This window comes from Chionomys nivalis, chromosome 3 (assembly GCF_950005125.1).
Source record: "Chionomys nivalis chromosome 3, mChiNiv1.1, whole genome shotgun sequence".
Taxonomy (NCBI): domain Eukaryota; kingdom Metazoa; phylum Chordata; class Mammalia; order Rodentia; family Cricetidae; genus Chionomys; species Chionomys nivalis.
Genome location: NC_080088.1, coordinates 82,251,237 through 82,273,184, shown reverse-complemented (window position 1 = coordinate 82,273,184; position 21,948 = coordinate 82,251,237). Strand labels below are relative to the sequence as shown.

Genomic DNA, 21,948 nt, shown 5'->3' with positions numbered 1-21,948 from the left:
TATCCACCTTTGTCAGTGACAAAGTCTTACTTATGAGCAAGCGTACAGAACCAGATACAGACTTCTCTAAATTCTACATGTTGTTGGAAAGCTAAATTTTACCCCAGGTAAACATATCACTACTATCCTCCTTGTAGTCCTACCTATTTCATTTATTTAGGAAAAACCTCGGGCTGGTGAAGCGGTTCAGCTGGTAAAAGCACTTACCACCACCAAGCCTGGTGGCCTGAGTTCAGTCCCCGTGATTTACATTTCAGAAGGACAGAACTGGCTTCCCAAGTTGTCCTGTCGTCTTCACCTGCACACCATCATACACTCACACACACATTAATAATGCTAAGGAAAATCAGTTCTTCTAAAAGGACTGAAGTCTGCTGAATCCCCAAATCTGAGTAACTAGGTACCCATGGTAATCCTCTGGCCAAAAAAAGTAGCTACTGAGTCTTAGCCCAACTGTGAAAATAAACTGTCTTGAGATAAACGTGGCATCTGTAGGAAGGGGTACAGGCAGTACAGGTTCTCTTGGTCAGTGAACAGGCATAAGCAGCGGTGCTGATGATAGCAGGTCCTTTTAAGAGCATTGTGGGTACTCCATGGTTCCGTAGACGACCCTTGATACCCGCCTTCCCACAGTATAGACGTACGTAATATTGTCACATTCACAAGGCATATATGGAAACCTAAGAATTCTTTGCAGATTTTGTTGTTATATTCTAAATCCTTAAAGATGAATCACCATTGGGCTGTGTTCAGATGTCAGGATAATTCTACATGTGCAGAATTGATATTTAGGTTAAGTTCATTTGTTTCCAGCTTTAGGATTTTCTGGGGTTTTTTTTCTTCCTTCTTCCCTCCCTCCTCTCTCTCTCTCAATCTCTCTCTCTCTCCCTCCCTTCTTCACTCCCTCCTTCTTTCTTTAACGTGTGTGGGCATTTTGTCTGTATGTATATTTGTGCTTGGTGTGTGTGGAGGCCAGAAGAAGGCATCAGATCCCCTGTAACTGGAGACAGTTGTGAGTCCCCATGTGGGTGGTGGGAATTGAACCCTGGTCCTTTGCAAGAGCAGCCAGTGCTGAGCCGTCTCTCTAACCCTCCGTTTTCTTATTCTTATCTTACATAAGAACAAATAAAACATTTGCATAACTCATTCATAAATTCTGTAGAAAGGTATACTTGGAGAGCCTTAAGTTTACCTGAGTCACTGTCCAGGCTATCCTCCAATTTGCCCACCTCTTACTCAGTGCTTTTCAGTTCAATCTTGTAGACATTCTCTAATAACATCTGTCTGCATTATTGCACCTTATTTGCTTTTGGGGGGGTGCTGGTTTTTGTTTGTTTGTTTTGACAGTCTCTGTAGAGAAATATAGAATTGCTAATGCCAACTATATTTCAAGTAGTCATGCAGGGTATTGGGGAAAGTTTTCAATTAGCTGTAATCATGCCCCAGATAAACCTCACTGACTGCTATACTGCCATTCTGCAAAGCTAGGGAATGCTGCTTAATGAATATGTAAATGTCTTTCCTGTCTATTTGCATGGTTACATTTACATTCTTGATCTCCTGGCTGAATCCTAGTTTATTCAGCTAATCCCCAATTAGTGAACCTACTGGAGGTCTAATAGCTCTAAATTACATATTGAGAATGAACACTATCTAAAGCTTTGCTTCTGAACCTTCATATTAACGCTGGCTGTTAGCTAACTGGAATGATTGCTAACACCACTGTACTAAATTTAAAACTGATTTCTCTGAGGTTTGAAAGGTAGGTTATTTGGCTTATAGTTAAAATTAGTTTGCAAATGAAATGTATTCAATAATTCCTTATTAAATATCCATAATGTACATTGAAAACTTCAATGTCTATCAAAATTTCACGAACATTTACAATGTAATGACAGAAATGACGATGAAAACCTGCTTTTCGCTAATGCTGTAGATTGCGGGTTTTTTAGGTACAATGAAAGACAGAAGATTGTTCACGCACCACATGTCTCTAGAGCCGGTGACCTGTGGACCCTTCTGGTGAGATATGTGTAATTTTTTTTTAATTGTAGTGTAAGTTGGGTAGAATTTAGGAAAAGAGTGAATTTTTTGAAAGTTAAGCTCTCTAATTCGTTTAGAGTGTATTAGAAATATGTGCTAGAAAATATATAGATAACGGGAGGAGAGAAAAGAGAAAGGTTAGATTAGAAACTGGAAGAATGGGGCTCCAGAAAAGACTGAATTACTAGCAAGCAAGCCCCCTGCAGATAGGTGGAGAGCGGGAGAGTGCTGTGCAGGAAAGAGGGGCCCTTGCTGAATAGTGCACAGCGTGCAGGCTTCTGTGGGAAGTGGGCTGTGGAGTCAAAGGCTGGGTATAAATCTGTGGAACAGCAAAAGCCTTGAAAACTGTGCTATTGTTCCTCAGGAGAGCACAGCCGTCCGGTCACCAGAATAGGTTCAGCGGGTAGCCCTGAGGATCTGTGGGAAAGGCAAGCATGTGCATTTTCTGTCACATAGGCCCACTAAGTACTCTCTCCCCAATGCAGCTCAAGTAAAGAGAGGCGAAAAACTCAGAGTCCTCATTTCACTGCACCGGCTCAAGGACGTCTGTCTAGAGGGCATCCTGGGCATTCGGCTCTGGAAAAACCTCCAAGCCATCCTACAGCTTCACTCCTGCCAACTCACAAAGTTTCTGCTTCAAGAAATGAAAGGACAAGATGCTCAGCCACAGGCAGATCCACCACAGTCTTCGTCCCCCCTTTCAAGATGAAATCGCAGTTTCACAGAGATGAACATTGGAATAGCAAGAGTATCAGTGCAGAGGGAGAGAACCACAAGAGCATAGATGGGGACAGTGAAGATGTGAGTGACAGTGACATTCGTCAGTGTGACAAAGAAAGCTTCCATCAAGAGGCCACAGAGTGTGAGGAAGAGCCTTTAGGTATTGAGTGACATTTATTTTGTAAAAAAAGAAATTTAAATCTTGATTTCTGTGTGTGTACAGGTACAAGAGTCACGGCCCACATGTGGAGGTCAGAAGACAAATTTGGGGAGTTGATTCTCTCCTTCCATCGGGCATTCTAGAATTTGAACTCAGGTCATCAGGTGTATGCAGAAAGTACTTACCTGCTGGGTCATCTGCTGGTCCTGTCTTTCACCTTTTGATGAGAGCAGTGGTTCTCGACCTTCCTAACGCTGCCACCTTTTAATACAGTTTAGGTCCTCTTGTGGTGGTGATCCCCAACCATAGAATTATTTTCTTTGCTATTGTTATGAATCACAATGTAAAATCTGTGTTTTCCGAGGGCCTTAGGTGACCCTTCTGAAGGGGTTGAGAACCACCAGATTAGCTAGTTCCCCCACTAATGTTATCCTGAGCATTTATTCCCTTTATGGTGATTGATAATTTCAGAACCCTTTTTAACATTTCAGATTTTCTGAATCCAAAGATTAGGTTCAAATTGTTCTAATGATTTCTTTCAAAGAGACTTACAGATTCTTGTTTTCTTCTGTTTTGTTTGTTGTTCGTTTGTTTTTAAACAAAAGCCAGGAGCTAGGGCGATGGCTCAGTGGATAAAGTGCTTGCTGTACAAGTCTGAGAACTTGAGTTCAGGTTTCTAGTACCCATATAAAATCAAAGTATGACGGCACACATATGTAACTCTGGTGCAGAAAGGGCCAAGACAGGAGGATTCCTGGAGCTCTCTGGCCAGCCAACCAGCCTGGTCAAATTGGTAAGCAGTCAGAGCCTTTATGTCAAAGTGGAGAGTGATAGATTAAGACACTCCATGTTAACCTATGGCATTCATATGCATGGGCACAAGCGTGCACTCACAAGGCAAACATAATAATTGTGCAAGGCCAGGCATGACGTGTTCAAGTCTGTAATACCATCGCTCAAGAGTCTGAGTCAGGAACATTGTGAGTTCCAGGCTAGCCTGAGCTACGTAGCAAGACACTGTCTCAAAAAACAAACAAAAACAGCTTCCTGTGGCTGTTGTATAAACCCAGCTGTCAGGACACTGGGACAGGAAGACTGCTGGGAGTTTAATGCTAGCTAAGGTGTGAGTGAGACCTTCCCCAAAAAGTCCAGGACTACTGTGACTGTCTGGAGCTTATTATTTAGTTAGTTAGTTTTGGGGGATCAGGCTTCTCTGTGTAGCCCTGGCTGTCCTGGAACTAGCTCTGTAGACCAGGCTTGCCTCAGATTTGCAGAGATCTTCCTCCTGCCTCCCAAGTGCTGGAGTCAAAGACATGAGCCACCAGTGCCTAGCCAGGCTGTGCCTTTTAACTCTGCATCCATTTCCCTTTTGCAAACTGTCCTTTAACAGATTTAATGGCAAGCCTTCAGAATGCCAGAGACCTACAGAATATGCGAATTAAAAAGAAAGAAAGGCATCATCTCTCTCCACAGCCAGGCAGTCTGTATCTCACAAAATCATCCACCCTGCCTCGGATCTCTCTGCAGGCCGCAGTAAGAGGCCGTGTTCCTTCTGCATGTTCTCATAAGCAGGTATGCTATGATACTAACAGCTTTTACAGCCAAGGGAAGCCTCGTGCCGTCAGCTATAATCTGAAAATTGTCTTGTGTAGAGAATGAACAGATTACTGCTGATCAAATGAAAAAACGATTCTGCTTTCCTCCTCTTCAGCCTGCAGTGGCAGCCTCCCTGTTCCCTGCCAGGCATGTCCTAGCCTCATTGAAGTGTTTGCTACAGCACTGCCGTTTGTGCTTTAGCTCTTGCTTGCTTTGGTGGTGTGAGTGCTCTGAGCATTGGAGGAATCTCATCAACCCTGGTTTCAAGTGTGAGTGACTGTAGCCCTGCGCTTCCTAGAGGTTCTGATGTTTGAGTCTAGTGAAGACTTTACTGTTTGTAGAATATTGCAGAGTGGAAGGCTGGAAGTGACAACAGTGGCTCTGACAGTGGGGAGTGAAGTTTGTATACTGAGAACGTCAGATGGCTCAGTGACAGTCGCCTTCAGCCTCACAGCCTCCTTCAAGAAACGCACAGTTGTTTTGTACATCTGTCAGGCGAGAGGACTGAAGCATGGAGAGGGTTAAGTCACAGCCCGAATTTGCCTAATTTGAGTGGAAGTCATGTTCCAATGCACGCATGGGTCAGAGCCACTCTGGCCGAAGGAAAATACACGGGCATGCGTGGGTGAGAGGAAGCTCCTGATAGTACCCTGCACCTTCCCTTCCTCACCTTTAAGAGAAATTGCTAGCACGTGTTGTTTGTATGACACAATGGGTTAAATCCAGGGAGCACTTGGTGAATTTACATGTCTGCCTGGTGCAGGGGCCATGCTAACCTGTGCTTCATTCAGTTTAGCATATGTACTGCTGAAGAAGTGCAGCCTGCCTCTGCGGATGGCAGACACGGGCCTTGTGACCGATTTAGCAAGAGGGAGATACAAGAGGAAATAAAAAGTGCAGCCACCTCTTGGATACGTGAGCTGTTTATAAACATAGTCTTAGTGCAGAGGGGGTTCATGTTTATGTTTGTGCATGTTTGTGTGTATGTGTGTGTGTGTGTGTACCTCACAGCCAGTGCTTTTCACATGCTAAGCACACACTTTATCAATGAGCTGTACTCCTGGACCAGTTAACTATTTTATAGTGACTATTTTAGTATTTAAATGGAAAATTCTGGATACATTCAGTTTTGTTTCTATTCTAGGACTGTATTTGATTTTTATTTATTATCACATTTTTCTATTTTTTTTTTTACAGCTCTATATGTATGGCGTTTCTAAAGAGTGCATGAACATTAACAGCAAAAACGCTGAGCATTTTCAGTTTGACATTCAGAATTACTTTGGTAAAGAAGATGTGTGTGCTGGAAAGGGCATTCAGTTAGCAGACGGTGGATGGCTGATCCCCTCCAATGATGGGAAGGCTGGAAAAGAAGAATTTTATAGGTGCTGTGTACTGGCCTTTACCTGCTATCATCCCTCTCTCCCTCTTTCCTTTTTTTTTTTTTTTTTTAATTTTGTTTATATGAGTGCTCTATCTGCATGTACACCTTTATGCTGGAAGAAGGTGTTAGATCCCACTAGAGATGGTTGTGAGCCACTATGTGGGTACCCGGAATTGAACTCAGGACCTCTGGTTGAAAAGCCAGTGTTCTTAACTGCTGAGCCATCTCTCCATCCCTCTTTCTCTTTCCTATGACTTTTAAACTAAAAAGTTGCTAGTAATTGTTTTTTGTTTTTTTTTTTTAATGAGGAATCTTTTTTTTTTTTTTTTTTTTTTGGTTTTTCGAGACAGGGTTTCTCTGTGGTTTTGGATGAGGAATCTTTTAAAATGTACTTTGGTTCACTAAACATTCTTTTGAAATCTTTTGAAAATTGAATGTGATTTATTCTGGGACTTAATGAAGTATATTTTTTATTTTTTAAAATTGGCTATATTATCCATTATGGTAGAAATAGTTCAGTTTGCGTTTGCCTAATGGTACTCCCCTATTTGTGTCATTTTCCTCTTTCACTGTATATTTTTTTTTGTTTTTGTTTTTAAATATTTATTTATTTATTATGTATACAGTATTCTGTCTGTGTGTATGCCTTCAGGCCAGAAGAGGGCACCAGACCTCATTACAGATGGTTGTGAGCCACCATGTGGTTGCTGGGAATTGAACTCAGGACCTTTGGAAGAGCAGGCAGTGCTCTTAACCTCTGAGCCATCTCTCCAGCCCCCTTTCACTGTATATTTTAATAAATATTAAAAATATAAGCACTAGTGCCTGCTTTGGCAGCAAGGATAACATGCAAATTCATGAAGCATTCCATATTTTTGGAGGAGATGAGTGGGATCAGGATACGTGATGTGAAATCCACAAAGAATCAATAAAATGTTAAAAAAAATGGAGAGTTTTAAAAAATATGTATCACCACTAAAATTTAAACAGAAGTATTTAAATATCAGTTCATAATTAGCAAATCTCAGTATTTAGACATCAACAACTTAGTTGTACAACATTGACTTATAAGTTTGTGCTCACAAAAGCTTACTACAGGATTTTGTACAAGAGAATAGTGATAGTTGTGAGTCCAGTTTTATTCTGTGGTTTCATTGTGTTGTATATTTCTTTGCTCAGGGCTCTGTGTGACACTCCAGGTGTGGATCCAAAGCTTATTTCTAGTGTCTGGGTGTCTAATCACTACCGCTGGATTGTATGGAAACTGGCAGCTATGGAATTTGCTTTTCCTAAAGAGTTTGCTAATAGATGCCTAAACCCAGAAAGAGTGCTGCTTCAACTAAAATACAGGCAAGTTGAAAGAATGGCAGTTAGTGACTGTCATGCAGTCTGCAGGTTCCTGTGTAGCCTCTGACTTCCATATCACAGATAGTGCATGAACCAGTTCTGAGTGGCAGTGCCCACCCCCTTTCACCTTTGTAAATGTGAGGTACTAATTTGATCCATTATTTAAAGATTGTTAATAAATCATTTTTGTCTTTAGTATTCTTATTTTAATGATAAACAGTGTACTTCTAGCTAATTTTTTTTTTTTCTTTTGGCTTTTCGAGACAGGGGTTTCCTGTATAGCCCTGACTGTCTTAGAACTCAATCTCTTTAGACCAGGTTGGCCTTGAACTCAGAGAATTGCCTGACTCTGCTTCCCAAATGCTGGAATTAAAGGCATGCATCACCGTGCCTGGCTTGATGAACTAATTTTTTAAAAATACGTATTTATTGTGAGTACACTGGGTATACCCTTCTGCTCATATGCTCATATGCGTGTGTGGATGTACCCTCCTGTATGTATTCATGGAAGCCAGAAGAGGGTGTCTGGTGTCCTCCACTAGCACGCTCTGCCTATTCCTTTGAGGTGGGGGCTTTCCCCGAACCTGGAGCTTATGTTTTCTTGGCAGTCCGTCTCCAGGCCCTTCAGAGCTGGGGTTACAGGCATGTCCTCTACGCCAGCTTGGTGTGTGCGTGCTGGGATCTGAACTCTGGTCCTCGTGCTCATGCCACACTTGACTGCAGTCAGTGGCTTGGTTTACAGTGAGACCCCAGGCTCCAGTGCCCACGCAGCTTTTTCGTCTCGTTTTCAGGTACGATGTGGAAATTGACAACAGCAGCAGGTCGGCTCTCAAGAAGATCCTGGAAAGGGATGACACAGCTGCAAAAACACTCATCCTCTGCGTTTCTGATGTCCTTTCACCAAGCACAAGTGGACCTGAAGCCTCAGGCAGTGAAACTCGTGCAGATCCCAAGAGTGTAGACACTGTCGAGCTCACAGACGGATGGTATGCTGTCAAGGCCCAGCTAGACCCTCCCCTTGTAGCTCTGGTAAAGAGCGGGAGACTGACTGTGGGCCAGAAGATCATTACCTACGGGGCCGAGCTAGTGGGCTCCCCTGATGCCTGTGCACCTCTGGAAGCCCCAGACTCTCTTAGGCTAAAGGTAAGTTAAACTATTGTGCACTCCGGGCAAGCCCGTTGTATTCTAGAGAGGTAATTCACTGAGGATGTTGTATTTACTTTTGTCATAAAGGACAGCATATCTTGTCAATGTAGTAGTAATGGAAGGAGCAGATAGTTCTAAGGGGTTTGCTGGCGGGGCGGGGGAGGCAGAGCTATTTCTTGAGCTAAATGCAGCTGCAGTTATTGAATAAGAGTCGGTCTGTACTAGAGTCGAGTTTAGGCACCAGTACTTCTGTCTCCTCCTTCCAGCACTGGCATTACAAGTGCCTGCCATCATTTCTGGCCTTTTCACAGTGGCTCTGGGGATAAAACTCAGATCCTCATGCACACAGGGCAAGCACTTCACCAGTTGAGCCATCTCCCACCCTCTAACAAGCATTGATGCTTTGTAGCAAAAGTAAGTGAACTTGAGTACATGAGTGCATGCATTTGTTGCATGTATGTGTTGCTAGGGAGTCAAACCCTGCACGTGTTAGGCAGGTGCTCTGTAGTAGATAACACCCCAGGCCCTACAGTAGAAACATTCTTGAGAAGTATATATTGAAGTATTTTCCCTTTTATATGGTTTTTCTACTTACTTTTTAAAATCTTTATCAGTCATCTTCATGAGATATTTAAAAGTTAATTTTTTAAAGAAAGTTTTTCTGTTTTCTGACTATGAGTGTTTTGCCTGCCTGTGTACCGTGTGCGTGCAGTTCCCTCAGAGGCCAAAAGAGGAAATTGGATCTCCTGGAACCGGAGTTGTGAGCCATTAAATGGGTGCTGGGAACTGAACCCAGGCCCTCTGCAAAAGCAGCAAATGTTCTTAACTGTTGAACCATCTTTTTAATACACACACACACACACACACACACACACGTAAATACTCTTAAAACATCCCAAAAGATTGAAAGTTGTAGAGTAGAATTCAGTATGTCTTTAACTTTTCCTCTTTAATGTATGCAGATTTCTGCCAACAGCACACGGCCTGCTCGCTGGCACAGCAAGCTGGGGTTCTTTCGTGATCCCAGGCCTTTCCCCCTGTTCTTGTCCTCACTGTTCAGTGATGGAGGAAGTGTTGGCTGTGTGGACATCATTGTTCAGAGAGTGTACCCTTTACAGGTATGATATGTTTTGAAACTTACCATGTAATTTCTTTCTCTGGAGAGCTAGTGGGCTCCCCTGATGCCTGTGCACCTCTGGAAGCCCCAAACTCTCTTAGGCTAAAGGTAAGTTAAACTATTGTGCACTCCAGGCAAGAGCCCATTGTATTCTAGAGAGGTAATTCACTGAGAATGTTGTATTTACTTTTGTCATAAAGGACAGCATATCTTGTCAATGTAGTAGTAATGGAAGGAGCAGATTGCTCTAAGGAGTTTGCTGGCCAGGGGAGGCAGAGCTATTTCTTGAGCTAAATGCAGCTGCAGTTATTGAATAAGAGTCGGTCTGTACTAGAGTCGAGTTTAGGCACCAGTACTTCTGTGCCTAATGTTCCTTCCTGTTTTCAATACATTGTCAGTGGGTGGAGAAGACAGCATCTGGATTGTACATATTTCGTAATGAGAAAGAAGAGGCAAAGGAAGCAGTGAGATTTGCAGGGGACCAGCAGAAGAAACTGGAGGCCTTGTTCACCAAAATCCAGGCAGAGTTTAAAGACCATGAAGGTAAAATGGGCTTCTTATTACAAATTGTTATTTCTCACAACGCTCTATAATTTTGTGAATTCTTATTGAATAATTGATTCTTTTTTAATTCTACGTCTTTTTTTTTTTTTTTTACTTACAAAATACCACACATATACAGAAATGAAAATTGAACTGACTCCGGTTGTCATTGCTTCTTTGAGAACAGAGACGGCCAAAGATGACAGCTATTGTGTCAGTATTTTTTAGGATCCTTAAATAAGTGCCTTCTTTTCTCCTTTATTCTTCCCTCCCTCCCTCCTTCCCTTTCATTTAGAGGCAGTATATTACAAAGTTGATCAGCCTGGCCTTGCACTCACTCTTCCTCCTGCCTCGGCCTCGAGAGTAGCTAGGGTGCAGGCCTGAACCCCAGGCATGAACTCATACACTGAGTTTGAGTATCTAGGAATCCTTGGTGTTAGGAGAAGGGTGGCCAGGAGGAGTCAGCCAGACTAGTGTCTTCCCAGTGTTCTGTCCAGCTGTGCACCAGCCTGTGTCATTGAGGTTCTGAGTTTCCGAGGAACAAACCTGAAACTAGTAGGTAGGACCTTTCCCACAGGTGGACCTCAGTGACCAGCTCATCATATTTTCTTTTTCTTTCTTTCTTTCTTTGTTTTTGTTTTTTGTTTTTTTTTTTTTTGGTTTTGGTTTTTCAAGACAGGGTTTATTTTTCTCAGTGTAACAGCTCTGGCTGTCATGGAACTTGCTCTGTAGACCAGGCTGGCCTCAAACTCACAGAGATCTGCCTGTCTCTGCCTCTCGAGTACTGGGATTAAAAGTGTGCGCTGCCCTTTTCTAATCTACTTTTGTGTTACTAAAGATTTTGTTTTCTTCCAAAGTGTTGAGTTCAGTTCAGGGCAGCTTCCCTGTTCTGTTAATTAAACTTTGGGACATTGAAGTTGGCTGAGGGGAATGACTGAATAGAGAGTATTACTCTATTCATATACTTCTCATCTACACAAATTAGATAGATAGATAGATAGATATATAGATAGATAGATAGATAGATAGATAGATAGATAAAATTTTTTAAAAAAATTTTGTTTTCAGGTATTTCCGCAGAATTCTCTGCAGGTATAAAATGTGTGTATCTATAGAAAGATCAGGGGACTGGAGATGACTCAGTAGCTAAGAGTGCTTCCTGCTCTTGCAGAGGACCTGAGTTTAGTTTCCACCACCCACACCACCTTAGCTCCAGCTCCAGGGGATCCCACGCCTGTTCTGGCCTTCGTGGCGCCCGCCCCAGTGTCACGCTGTCGGACACGCACACATCGCATACTAAAAAACACACGCTGTCGGACACGCACACACATCGCATACTAAAAAACAAATTTTTAAATGAAAGATTAGACTTCCACTATCTTATTTATTTAAAATTATCATCAGGTTATACTGTTTTCATGAATAAGCAAATCAGCATGAGAAACAATTTCTTTAAATTACAAATTAATCTCATTACATAAACCCCTGTGTGTTACATTTTACCTGAGACTGCCTCAGTTTCTTTTTTTTTAAACAAGGAAGCTTTTAGTTAGATAGGTTGTTTTTAAAATAATTTTTAAATTTCATTTTTTCATTGATTATTTGTCCATGTCACAGCACATGTACAGAAATAAGGGACAACTTATGGTCAGTTCTCCCCTGCCTAGTGGGCTCTGGGGATTGGGCCAGGTCAGTAGACTTGGTAACTGGTACCATTTCAGTTGAGCCATCATCTGCCCTCGGTGGCTCTTGATTATCTGTTCTCCCTCCTCTGGATGTTTTTGCTTGACTTTGTAGTTTTCACTCCAAAGTTTTGGGTTTAGCTAATCAATGCTGCTTCCTCCCTCCCCCAGAAGACACAGCACAGCGGTGTGTGCTGTCCCGTGCACTCACAAGGCAGCAGGTCCATGCTCTGCAGGACGGTGCAGAGCTCTATGCAGCAGTTCAGAGTGCATCCGACCCTGATCACCTTGAGGTGAGAAAGAGCCAGGCCACGAGCTTCAGTCCCCAGGCCTGTGGGAAGCTGTACTCATGCTGGCCATTATAGCAAGTCCATGTTGAAATACTGCATCTTTCAGAAGGGTGACTTCTGGGGCAAATTTTTGATTCTGTGTCAGATAGAGAATGAAAGGTCTTATGAGTTAAAATAACATGATTTGAAATGCCAGGCAAAAGCCCAGAGAAATTGACTCAGTGGGCAAAGGCTCCTGCCACCAACCCTGACAGCTTGAGTTTGATCCCTGGGACCCACATGGTAGAAGGAGAGACCAACTCCTTCCAGTTTTCCTCAGACCTCCACACACCTAAAATAAATACTGTATCTATCTATCTATATAGATATTGTGGGGTTTTTTTTGTTTTTTTGTTTTTTTTGGTTTTTCGAGACAGGGTTTCTCTGTGGTTTGGGAGCCTGTCCTGGAACTAGCTCTTGTAGACCAGGCTGGTCTCGAACTCACAGAGATCCACCTGCCTCTGCCTCCCAAGTGCTGGGATTAAAGGCGTGCGCCACCACCGCCCGGCGATATTGTGTTTTTTTAATGCAGGCAAAGATTTCTTTTTAGCCAGATGTGTGGCACATGTCTGTGTTCCAAGCACTCTGGGGACCAAGAGGCAGGATGGCAAGATGTATGCCTGGGATACACAGCCAAATTCTGTGTGGAGAGATGGCTTAGTGGTTAAGAATGCTCAGAGCTCTGGGTGGTGGTGGCACAAACCTTTAATCCCAGCACTTGGGAGGCAGATGCAGGTGGATCTCTGTGAGATTGATTCGAAGCCAGACTGGTCTACAGACCCAAGTTCCAGGACTGCAGGACAGGCTACAAAGCTACAAAGAGAAACCCTATCTCAACAAAAAAAGAATGCTCAGAGTACCCAAATTGGGTTTCCAGTGCCCGTGTTTGGCAAATCACAACTGCCTATAACTGCAGCTCCACATGCACAGATAAAATGAATAGACGAACATACAAAACACTGTAAAAATTATATCTCCTGTTCCAAAGATGAACTATTAAATTATTAAACTAATTGATTGCACAGGAGATAAGGATAAAAAAGCCATTGAGCCAGCCCTCCTATGTCACCTGTGTAGTCACGGATTGTCTCTGTGCTTCACCTTCGTTGGTTCCAGCATGAAAATAATTGCAACAAGTCACGGCGTGCCTGTGAAGATCAAGTCGGTTAGCACGTTTACCAGGCATAAATCCGTTGTTCTGTTAGTGTTCATTCATGTCAGACATTTGAAATGTCGGTGTGCTGGTTGTGGTTAGAGAATGGTATTAGAGATTTGGCTCTAGGGAGGTCTGTCACAAGGACATATAGGCAGTTTGAGGTCCCTGAGAGCATTGTGTGATCGGATCTGTTGTATTTTGTTCTCATATAAGGCAGCCCAGTTAAGGTAGGCAGGATTGCTGTTGTAGCTGCTCTCTGATGTTTTAAGTGGTCACAGGGTTGTTTCAGTGAAGAGCAGCTGAGAGCCTTGAACAACCACAGACAAATGTTGAACGATAAGAAACAAGCACAGATCCAGTCAGAATTCCGGAAGGCCTTGGAGTCCGCTGAGCAAGAGGAGGGCTTATCAAGGGATGTTACCACAGTATGGAAGCTGCGTGTCACAAGCTACAAGAAAGAAGAAAAATCATGTAAGTATGCAAGGTTTTTGTTAAGTTTAAAAGTGAGTTTATGCTGGGCGGTGCTGGTACACACCTTTAATCCCAGCACTCTGAGTGATTCTCTAAGTTCAAGGCCAGCCTGGTGTAAGTTCCAGGACATTCAAAGCCACACAAAGAAACCCTGCCGGGGGTTGGGGGACTTACAAATGATAAATGAAATGTAAAATTCATGTAGACCAAGTGAATAAAATGGGCTGTGAGTACCCACAGCACAGGTACACCTTGGTCTTTGTTGTTCAGTTCACATGTTTCCGTAAATGGTCACCTTTGTGTCCTGTTCTCTGAACAGCTCTGCTGAGTATCTGGCGCCCATCAGCAGACTTACACTCCCTGTTAACGGAGGGAAAGAGATACAGAATCTATCATCTTGCAGTATCGAGATCCAGGAGTAAATTTGAACGAGCTAGCATCCAGTTAACAGCTACGAAAAGAACTCAGTATCAGCAGCTACCGGTCTGCACCTCTCCTTACACATTTTCCTTTTGATAATGCAAGTGCTTCCCAGAGTCTCCGCACACTGACGATTTGTTCTGTTTCCCCTAGGCTTCCCAGGAGACCTTACTCCAGGTTTACCAGCCCCGGGAGCCTCTTCACTTCAGCAGACTGTTGGAGCCAGCCTTTCAGCCTCCTTGCTCTGAAGTGGACCTCGTAGGAGTTGTTGTTTCTGTTGTAAAAGCAGTCGGTAATGTACAGTGTGTTTAATGTAGCTTTCTGTTGATTCTCTGGAAAAGCATTGCCTTTCAAGCTTTGAAATTTATGTAGTGGAGCTACACTGATAAGCTTGCTGAGCAGTGATGTGAAAGTAATCTTCGTATTTATGTATGTGTATTTTTCTGTATGTGTGTGGGTATGCCAGCATGTATGTGGGGGTCAAAGGACAACCTGTACGAGTCTGCTCTCTTCTCCCATGGAGCCCAGAGGTCAGACTCAGGTCGTCAGGCTTGATGGTAAAGAACCTTTACACACAGCCATCCTCTTGGCCCTTGGCCTTCCTTTCTTTTTCTTTTTCTTTTCTTTCTTTCTTTTTTAGTAATTATCATCAAATAATTATATTTAGTGAAACATTTAAACCTCTGATCTTTTCAGCTTTTAATATTCTCCAACATCTTGGCTGGATTCTTCTCTTATTTGTTTGTTTGTGTTTGTTTTGTAGGGGCTCCCAGTGCGGGGCAGGTGTTCTACTGCTATGTCCCACCGTGTTTCATTTCCTGCTGAAGTTCTGCAGAGACGTCAAGCCCAGCTGAGGTCTCTGTGTAGGCACAAGCCTTCCAGCCATTTCGGCCTTAGCTCCTGTCTCTCCCATTGCACTTCAGCCATGTGACATGTCCTTGTGAGAGACCCTTCCTAACAGGAGCAGTGTCCTCTCCTCTCCTACAGCAGCACTCGCCCTTCGGCTTCCTTTTGTCCTTGGCACTCCTCAGCTCCCAGAGTGTACCACACCCTCGTGCCCCTCTGGGGTATAATGCTGTAAGGGCAGGGCACTGCCCCCTCCTACAGCAGACATGATGTAGCGCAGGCTCTTCAGTGTTTGCTGTCACTGTCCCCAGTCCTCCCTTCTCCAGCAGCTCACTGTCCTTTCCCTGTGTTTTGTTGAGTCCTCTGGAAGAGCGATGCCCTCAGCTCGGCACTCCCCAGCCCTGACACGGTTCCTGAGCAGTTCTCCTTTATGCTGCGCACTCAGGGCTTTTTGCGTCTCTGCATCTGCACATCCCCTTCTTAGCAGCCCTGCCTCAGCATGCCAGTTGTCTTGTGTGGCAGCCCATTTATTTCTGGTTTTATTTGGTTCTTTTTCGTTGTATTTTCTGTCTTTATCCATTATGATCACAGGCAGCCCTTATGTCCTTAATTTTGCTTTCTGCAGACACTGTGTACATTGTTGTCATTTCTCAAGCCTGAATCTGTTCCCTTTGTGGTGTGTGCTGTCAGTTTCTTTGGTCTTGCTGTCTCCTTTCCATCTACAGAGTGATCTGCTTGTTATCTCCAATCCAGAGGTTTTTGTATTGACTGTATGGTCTAAAGTTCTATAGCAGAGCCACTTGTGAAAATTTTAGGCATTTTCTTATTTGGGGGAATAGGGGGGTCCTTATGTTCTGTCTTTCTCTGTACTTGCTCACCTTCCCCTCCCTCTTTCCTTTACTCCCACCCTGCTTTCCTGTGTTTGTCTGATGTAGGGCTTTTCTCTGACTGTTGTGTTACTAAGTCACATTGCCATTTCGTTCCTTGTCATCGGGTCACACTGTCTGCACACATTTGGTTGTTATAGAAGGTGGATAACTTATTGGTGCATTCCATCAATATTTATTGAGTAATTGCTACATGCCAGGTGCACAGCAGATAAGAACCCCTTCCCGGAGCACTCTGGTGTGGGGAGCACTCTAGTGGGAGGGAGAGACTACAAACAACAAAATAGCATGAGTGCCAAAGGGAAGAAAGGCTGGGAGGGCAGAGTGCAGAAAAGACGCCATTGACATTCGTGTTGGACTGGGAGAAACTGAGAGAGCAGCATGTGGAATCTAGGAGAGCTCCAGGAAGGCTGTGCCGGGCGGGAGCTGTTAGTGTTGCCAGAGGAGCGAGAGGGGCAGGGAAGCGCCAGGTGGTGTGTGTGGCACGTGTGGAGGTCAGAGGAGTTGTTTCTTCCCATACTCCTTGATGTAGCGGCTGGGGATTGAACTGTCAGTCTGCACCGTAGTCACCTTTACTCACTGAGCCATCTTGCTGGAGCCCTCGAATATATTTAACTTTAAAGGGTGATAGGAAGTCAGGGGAAGGTCTCAAGTAGAGGAGGGACAAGACGGGCTTTGGCCTTTTCACATATCACCCGAACTGTCACATTGGAAATAGGGTATAGAGGGTGTGAGTACAAATAGGGACTCCAGGAGGAGGCCATGGTAAGAATCTAGGCAGAGGAGGATGGTGAAGTACACAAAAGCCATGGGCATAGGGAACAGCAGACTCTGGTTACACTCTGAAGGTGGAGGGACAGTGTGGGGTGTCCAAAGCTATGGAAGACTGGAATTACTCCTTGCTGAAAAGGGTAGCTTTTTGTTTGTTTTTTGTTTGTTTGTTTTTCGAGACAGGGTTTCTCTGTGGTTTTGGAGCCTATCCTGGAACTAGCTCTTGTAGACCAGGCTGGTCTCGAACTCACAGAGATCCACCTGCCTCTGCCTCCCAAGTGCTGGGATTAAAGGCGTGTGCCACCACCGCCAGGCTTCCTTGCTGAAAAGGGAAAACTTGAAAACAACCCATGGGAAGCATGGTTTGCAAGTACAGTCTCAGTCAGCCACATGAGAAACTTCGGAGATGTGTTAAGCCAACCGCTGTGTTCACAGACATCTGCTCAGGGCAGTGGTCAGAGCTGAGGATTCAGATTTAGAGCCATTGGTACGCCAGTGAAGAGCAAAGCCATGAGGTGGAACGAGAGCACTCTGAGGGTGAGGGTACTCGGAAGAGACAGAGGACTCAATTTGCGCACCTGGATGTTCAGGGATGGGACAGATAGAAAGGAGGCAGTGTGTCTGGAGCACTGGTGTGAGGTGAGAACCAAGACTTGGTGGTTGGCTTTGGCATCATGGAAGAACCCTTTCTGTGAAGAGAGGGACTGGCTATCTGAGTAGATCAAGGGAGCTGAGGACTAGAGATGGTGGGTGTGGTTCCTTCTCTTGTTCAAAAGAGAAGGAAAAGAAAAGTGGTTGTTAGAATCATGATCAGGAGAATAGATTTCAGATGAAAGTGTGGCAGGTGCACTGAGGGCACCCTGTGCTGAAGAAGCTAGTAAGCGAGTAAAGCCTGACACTGGGAAGTCAGCACGTGACACCTGTGTCCAGACACGCTGTGATGAGACATGCCTTAGCCAGCAGCAGACAGGCCAGAGCACACAGGGCCACAAATGCGGGAGGTGATGGAGAGGTAGAATCTGCATAGCTTCAAACAGGCAGGAAATAAGTGTCCAAGGAAGTAGAGGGGAGACTGACCTAGGTACATCCCAGTGCCTGCCCAGGCCCACGCCAGCCTAGCTCTCAACAAGCCTCCTCTACTTGCTGAACACATTTTTGCTTCCAGTTCATCTGTGTTTCCTGCTGCAGTCCTGAATCAACCAACTCTGGTTCCTTTTGAGTGGGAAACACATCGTAAAACTAAGGTCTCTTATTGACTGTAAGAGTCAGAGCCACAGAGAAAGCTGCCCTTGGAGAAGTGTCTTTCCCTCCTGAACAACTCCTGTGTCTAGTCCTCCTTTGCCCTCCAGGCCTCACCTGTTTAGTTTCTTGTTCAGCCTTCCTCTTTTCTTGACTCAAAGTACTAGAGACATGTATGTATTTTCTGTCCCCTTCCTGCTAGGCAGGGTGACACTGGAGCCTTTCTGGTCTGCTTTTCCTAGTTAGCACTGTCTTGGGATTTTCTTCATTCTTTTCATAGCTGCCTAGGAAACCGTCACACGACGGTGGGTATGGGTGCAACTCAACTACCCCTGTGTGTGAGCTGACAAGGGTTGCTCCCAGCATTTTATAACTGCAGACCAGTACTGCAGTGCAGCTGTTAGCATGACCCTTGTGTTAGCTGACCCTTGCTCACATGTATTTTAATATTATCGGGCATCTGTCTTTGGCGTGGGCTGCTAGAAATAAAAGAATGGTGGGTAGAAAGGTAAGATGTGCATAGCTTTGCTAGGCAATGCCAAGTTCTCCAGAAGGCCAGATCAGATCTACACTCCCACCAGCGGTGTATCATGTATCTGCTGCCCCATGGCCTCGGAATGTTTGCCAGTGAAGTTGTAACACCTTAAGCAAAGTATTTTCATTCTGGAAATCCCATGCTTTCTCTAAACACAGGGGTTTTGTCAACTAAAAGAAACAAGTATATTGTTATCCTAACAATTGTAAAGATAATGATGACTTACATTTCATTCTAGGTCTTGCTCCTTTGGTCTACCTGTCAGATGAGTGCCTTAATTTATTAGTGGTAAAGTTTGGGATAGATGTTAATGAAGACATAAAGCCACGTGTGCTAGTTGCTGCGAGCAACCTCCAGTGGCATCCAGAATCCAGATCAGTAGTGCCAACTTTATTTGCTGGGAATTTTTCCATATTTTCCACCAGTCCAAAGGAGGTCTACTTTCAGGAGAGAGCCAACAGAATGAAGCAAGCTATTGAGGTAAGATCAGGAAGTAGGAAGCAGAACACAGTTTTAGCCCAGTGTTTCCACACATGGGCACGTGCTCATTCACACCCTCCTTCCCTCACCCTCTTAGGGAGAGTTGGTTTTACATTGATGTGCACGCTTGACAGGTGCTATCAAATTTTTAGTGTCTCACCAGGCATGGTGGCACATGCCTGAGATTCCAGAACTTGAGTGTCATCCTCTACAGAGAGAACCGGGCCAGCTAAAGGCTAGCAAGACCCTAGCCAAACAACAAACAAACAAAAATGTGGCTCATTCTTTTGTTCTGAATGTTTTATTTCTAAAAGAAAATACTTTTCAAGAACATCAGTGTATGAATTAGCAACTCAGGACACAGCTTTTCCACTTTATTCTCTTAGAATATCGATACATTTTACAAGGAGGCAGAAAAGAAGCTTTTACATCTGCTTAATGGAGACAGTCCCAAACGGTCCACCCCGACTAAAGACTCCACTCTGCTGGCTTCTACCTGCCCTGCTGCAGAGCTCCTTGCTACAGGCGGTCAGCCAGTGGTAAGTTATCAGTTTGAGAAATGACTTTGGGAAATAACAGGTGTCTGGCATGCCCTAGCAAATGTGAGGTGTAACTAGGCTGTATTTAACCTGTGGCTAGCTTGTGTGGAGATTGTAACTTGTTTGTTGAAATGTGAATGTAAAGCTTTGGGAGCAAACTACATGGTTGGCACTCCAAGGACATGTAGTTGAAAAGCCTTTTGCCTGGTCCTGTTGCTAGAAGAGCTGCCCATACATACCAATTGCTAGCTGTTGCATTGTTTCTCAGGCCAGTTGGCTCATTAAATCATGGTAGGTGTCTGATTGCCAGTGTCGACAGGACAAGTGGCCCTGCACAGCACCCTGACTCAGTAAAGCAATCCTCACTCGGTACAAGAAAAGCCACTGTTAAGACTTAGACTGGCAGAGCTCCCAAGGTCCAAATGAGGAGCAGAAGGAGGGAGAACATGAGCAAGGAAGTCAGGACTGCGAGGGGTGCATCCACCCACTGAGACGGTGGGGCTGATCTAATGGGAGCTCACCAAGGCCAGCTGGACTGGGACTGAAAAAGCATGGGCTAAAACCAGACTCTCTGAACATGGCGAACAATGAGGGCTGCTGAGAAGCCAAGGACAATGGCACTGGGTTTTGATCCTACTGCATTTACTGGCTTTGTGGGAGCCTAGCCTGTTTGGATGCTCACTTTCTGACCTGGATGGAGGGGGGAGGACCTTGGACTTCCCACAGGGCAGGGAACCCTGACTGCTCTTCGGATTGGAGAGGGAGGGGGAGGGGAGTGAGGGGAAAGGGAGAGAAATGGGAGGTGGGGAGGAGGCGGAAATTTTTAATTTAAAAAAAAAGAGAGACTGGCAAAGAAAGAAGTTGAACAGTTGCCAGTGACTCAGGAGAAAAGAAAGGTGTTAGAACAGGCAGGGTCAGCTGTGGCTCAGCAGATAAAGGTGCTGTGGCTGAGCCTGATGTTGATCTGTGTAACCCACCTGGTGGAGTAGGGAACCTTCACAGGTGTGCTGGAGCATGTGAGTGCTCGCACGTGCACACACACATGCACATTACATGTACGCACACTAGTAAGTAAATATTCAGAAAAGAGGGAAGAAGAAGTAGAAGTTAGTGTGTTCTTAAAATGATTCTGAAAAATTTGTCTTTTTAGCTTTGTAACTCTTGGAAAGTTAAAACATAAATGATGTGTGATTTCTTTTTAATTTTGTTTTAGGATCTCTTTGTTTTCCTTTTCTAGTCATTTTTGTATTGTGTAAAATTATTTCCTATGGGATGGGAATAACAGCATGAATTTTTTTTTTTTTTTTTTTTTTTTGAGACAGGGTTTCTCTGTGGTTTTGGAGCCTGTCCTGGAACTAGCTCTTGTAGACCAGGCTGGTCTCGAACTCACAGAGATCCGCCTGCCTCTGCCTCCCAAGTGCTGGGATTAAAGGCGTGCGCCACCACCGCCCGGCCAGCATGAAATTTTTTGACATTATCTATCCTTCAACAATTGGATAAGAAAGTGGCCTCTGTATTTTTTTAACGAAAGGTTAAATTTTATTTTGTTTATATATAAGTACATATTATGATAGGCTCCTTTTTTATGTTTTGTTAGAGGTTTTCACCTAACGGTGAGCAAAATTATCAAAGTCCTTTATCACATTGCACACCAAAAGAGAAGTCTACACCCCTGGCTCAGTCAGCCCAGACGGCTTCAAAGTCTTGTTACGGGGAGAGAGAAATTGATGACCCAAAGACCTGTAGAAAAAGAAGAGCCTTGGATTTCCTGAGTCGGCTGCCCTTACCTCCCCCGGTGAGTCCCATCTGTACCTTTGTCTCTCCGGCTGCACAGAAGGCTTTTCAGCCGCCACGGAGGTGTGGCACCAAACATGCAGCACCTAAGAAGAAGAAAGAGCCCAATTCCCCTCAGAGGACACCATTTCAGAAGGCCAGCGGCGTTTCTCTTTTGGAATATGATTCAGTAGCTGATGAAGAGCTTGCCTTGCTCAGTACCCCAGCCCTTTTACCTGGCTCATCAGAGGGAAATGAACAAGCATTTCCTGGTGACTACACAAGGACCCCTGTGCCCCAAGGACAAAATGACCCCAGCTAGCACAGAGGCCAGACCAGCATGGAGGACCCAGATGCAGGAAGGAGTCTATCTCAGGGATTGCAGAGGTGACAACAGCGATGGAAAATTAGCTGTTGAGTCTTAGCCTCCCAGTTTGTAAAGTGTGTGCAGTTCCAAGCTGCACGTTTGTCAGACAAGACACAAATGACAGCACATTGCTGACGGTTTGTTTACTGTACAGATGTTCCGCCTGGCTCTGTATTTATGTAACTATTCAGATGTCTAAAGCTGGCCAGATAGTAACTAACTGAAAGATCTTTAAATCTTTGTCATTGGATTTGATCACTACAAGCATATTTTACATGCAGAATAAACATACCTTTGATTTTTGTTTGTGCCATTGACTAATTAAAGTTGAGGTCTCTAAGCACTGTTACTTTACTAGATAATTTGTTTTAGTTTGGTTTCTGTTTTTAAGGTCTTT

The 21,948-nt window shown here is 44.2% G+C and overlaps 1 protein-coding gene and 2 non-coding genes across 3 annotated transcripts in view; 2 read left to right on the top strand and 1 right to left on the bottom strand.

Annotated features, from left to right (window-relative positions):
• Positions 1-21,839, top strand: part of Brca2 (BRCA2 DNA repair associated) — a 44,968-nt gene extending 23,129 nt beyond the window's left edge. The window contains exons 13-27 of the mRNA XM_057765702.1: positions 1,953-2,022; positions 2,529-2,923; positions 4,314-4,495; positions 5,717-5,904; positions 7,083-7,253; positions 8,042-8,393; positions 9,359-9,514; positions 9,912-10,056; positions 11,910-12,031; positions 13,502-13,694; positions 14,014-14,177; positions 14,268-14,406; positions 18,631-18,872; positions 19,259-19,411; positions 21,009-21,839. Of these exons, the coding sequence (XP_057621685.1) occupies positions 1,953-2,022; positions 2,529-2,923; positions 4,314-4,495; positions 5,717-5,904; positions 7,083-7,253; positions 8,042-8,393; positions 9,359-9,514; positions 9,912-10,056; positions 11,910-12,031; positions 13,502-13,694; positions 14,014-14,177; positions 14,268-14,406; positions 18,631-18,872; positions 19,259-19,411; positions 21,009-21,506 (3,170 nt within the window). The 3' untranslated portion in view covers positions 21,507-21,839. The remainder of the gene's footprint in view (positions 1-1,952; positions 2,023-2,528; positions 2,924-4,313; positions 4,496-5,716; positions 5,905-7,082; positions 7,254-8,041; positions 8,394-9,358; positions 9,515-9,911; positions 10,057-11,909; positions 12,032-13,501; positions 13,695-14,013; positions 14,178-14,267; positions 14,407-18,630; positions 18,873-19,258; positions 19,412-21,008) is intronic.
• LOC130872338 (U4 spliceosomal RNA) lies at positions 1,348-1,486 on the bottom strand. The gene has a single exon (XR_009056940.1). It is a non-coding gene; the product is annotated as a U4 spliceosomal RNA (small nuclear RNA).
• LOC130872303 (small nucleolar RNA SNORA36 family) lies at positions 10,906-11,036 on the top strand. Its single transcript, XR_009056911.1, has one exon. It is a non-coding gene; the product is annotated as a small nucleolar RNA SNORA36 family (small nucleolar RNA).
• Positions 21,840-21,948: the final 109 nt, after the last annotated feature.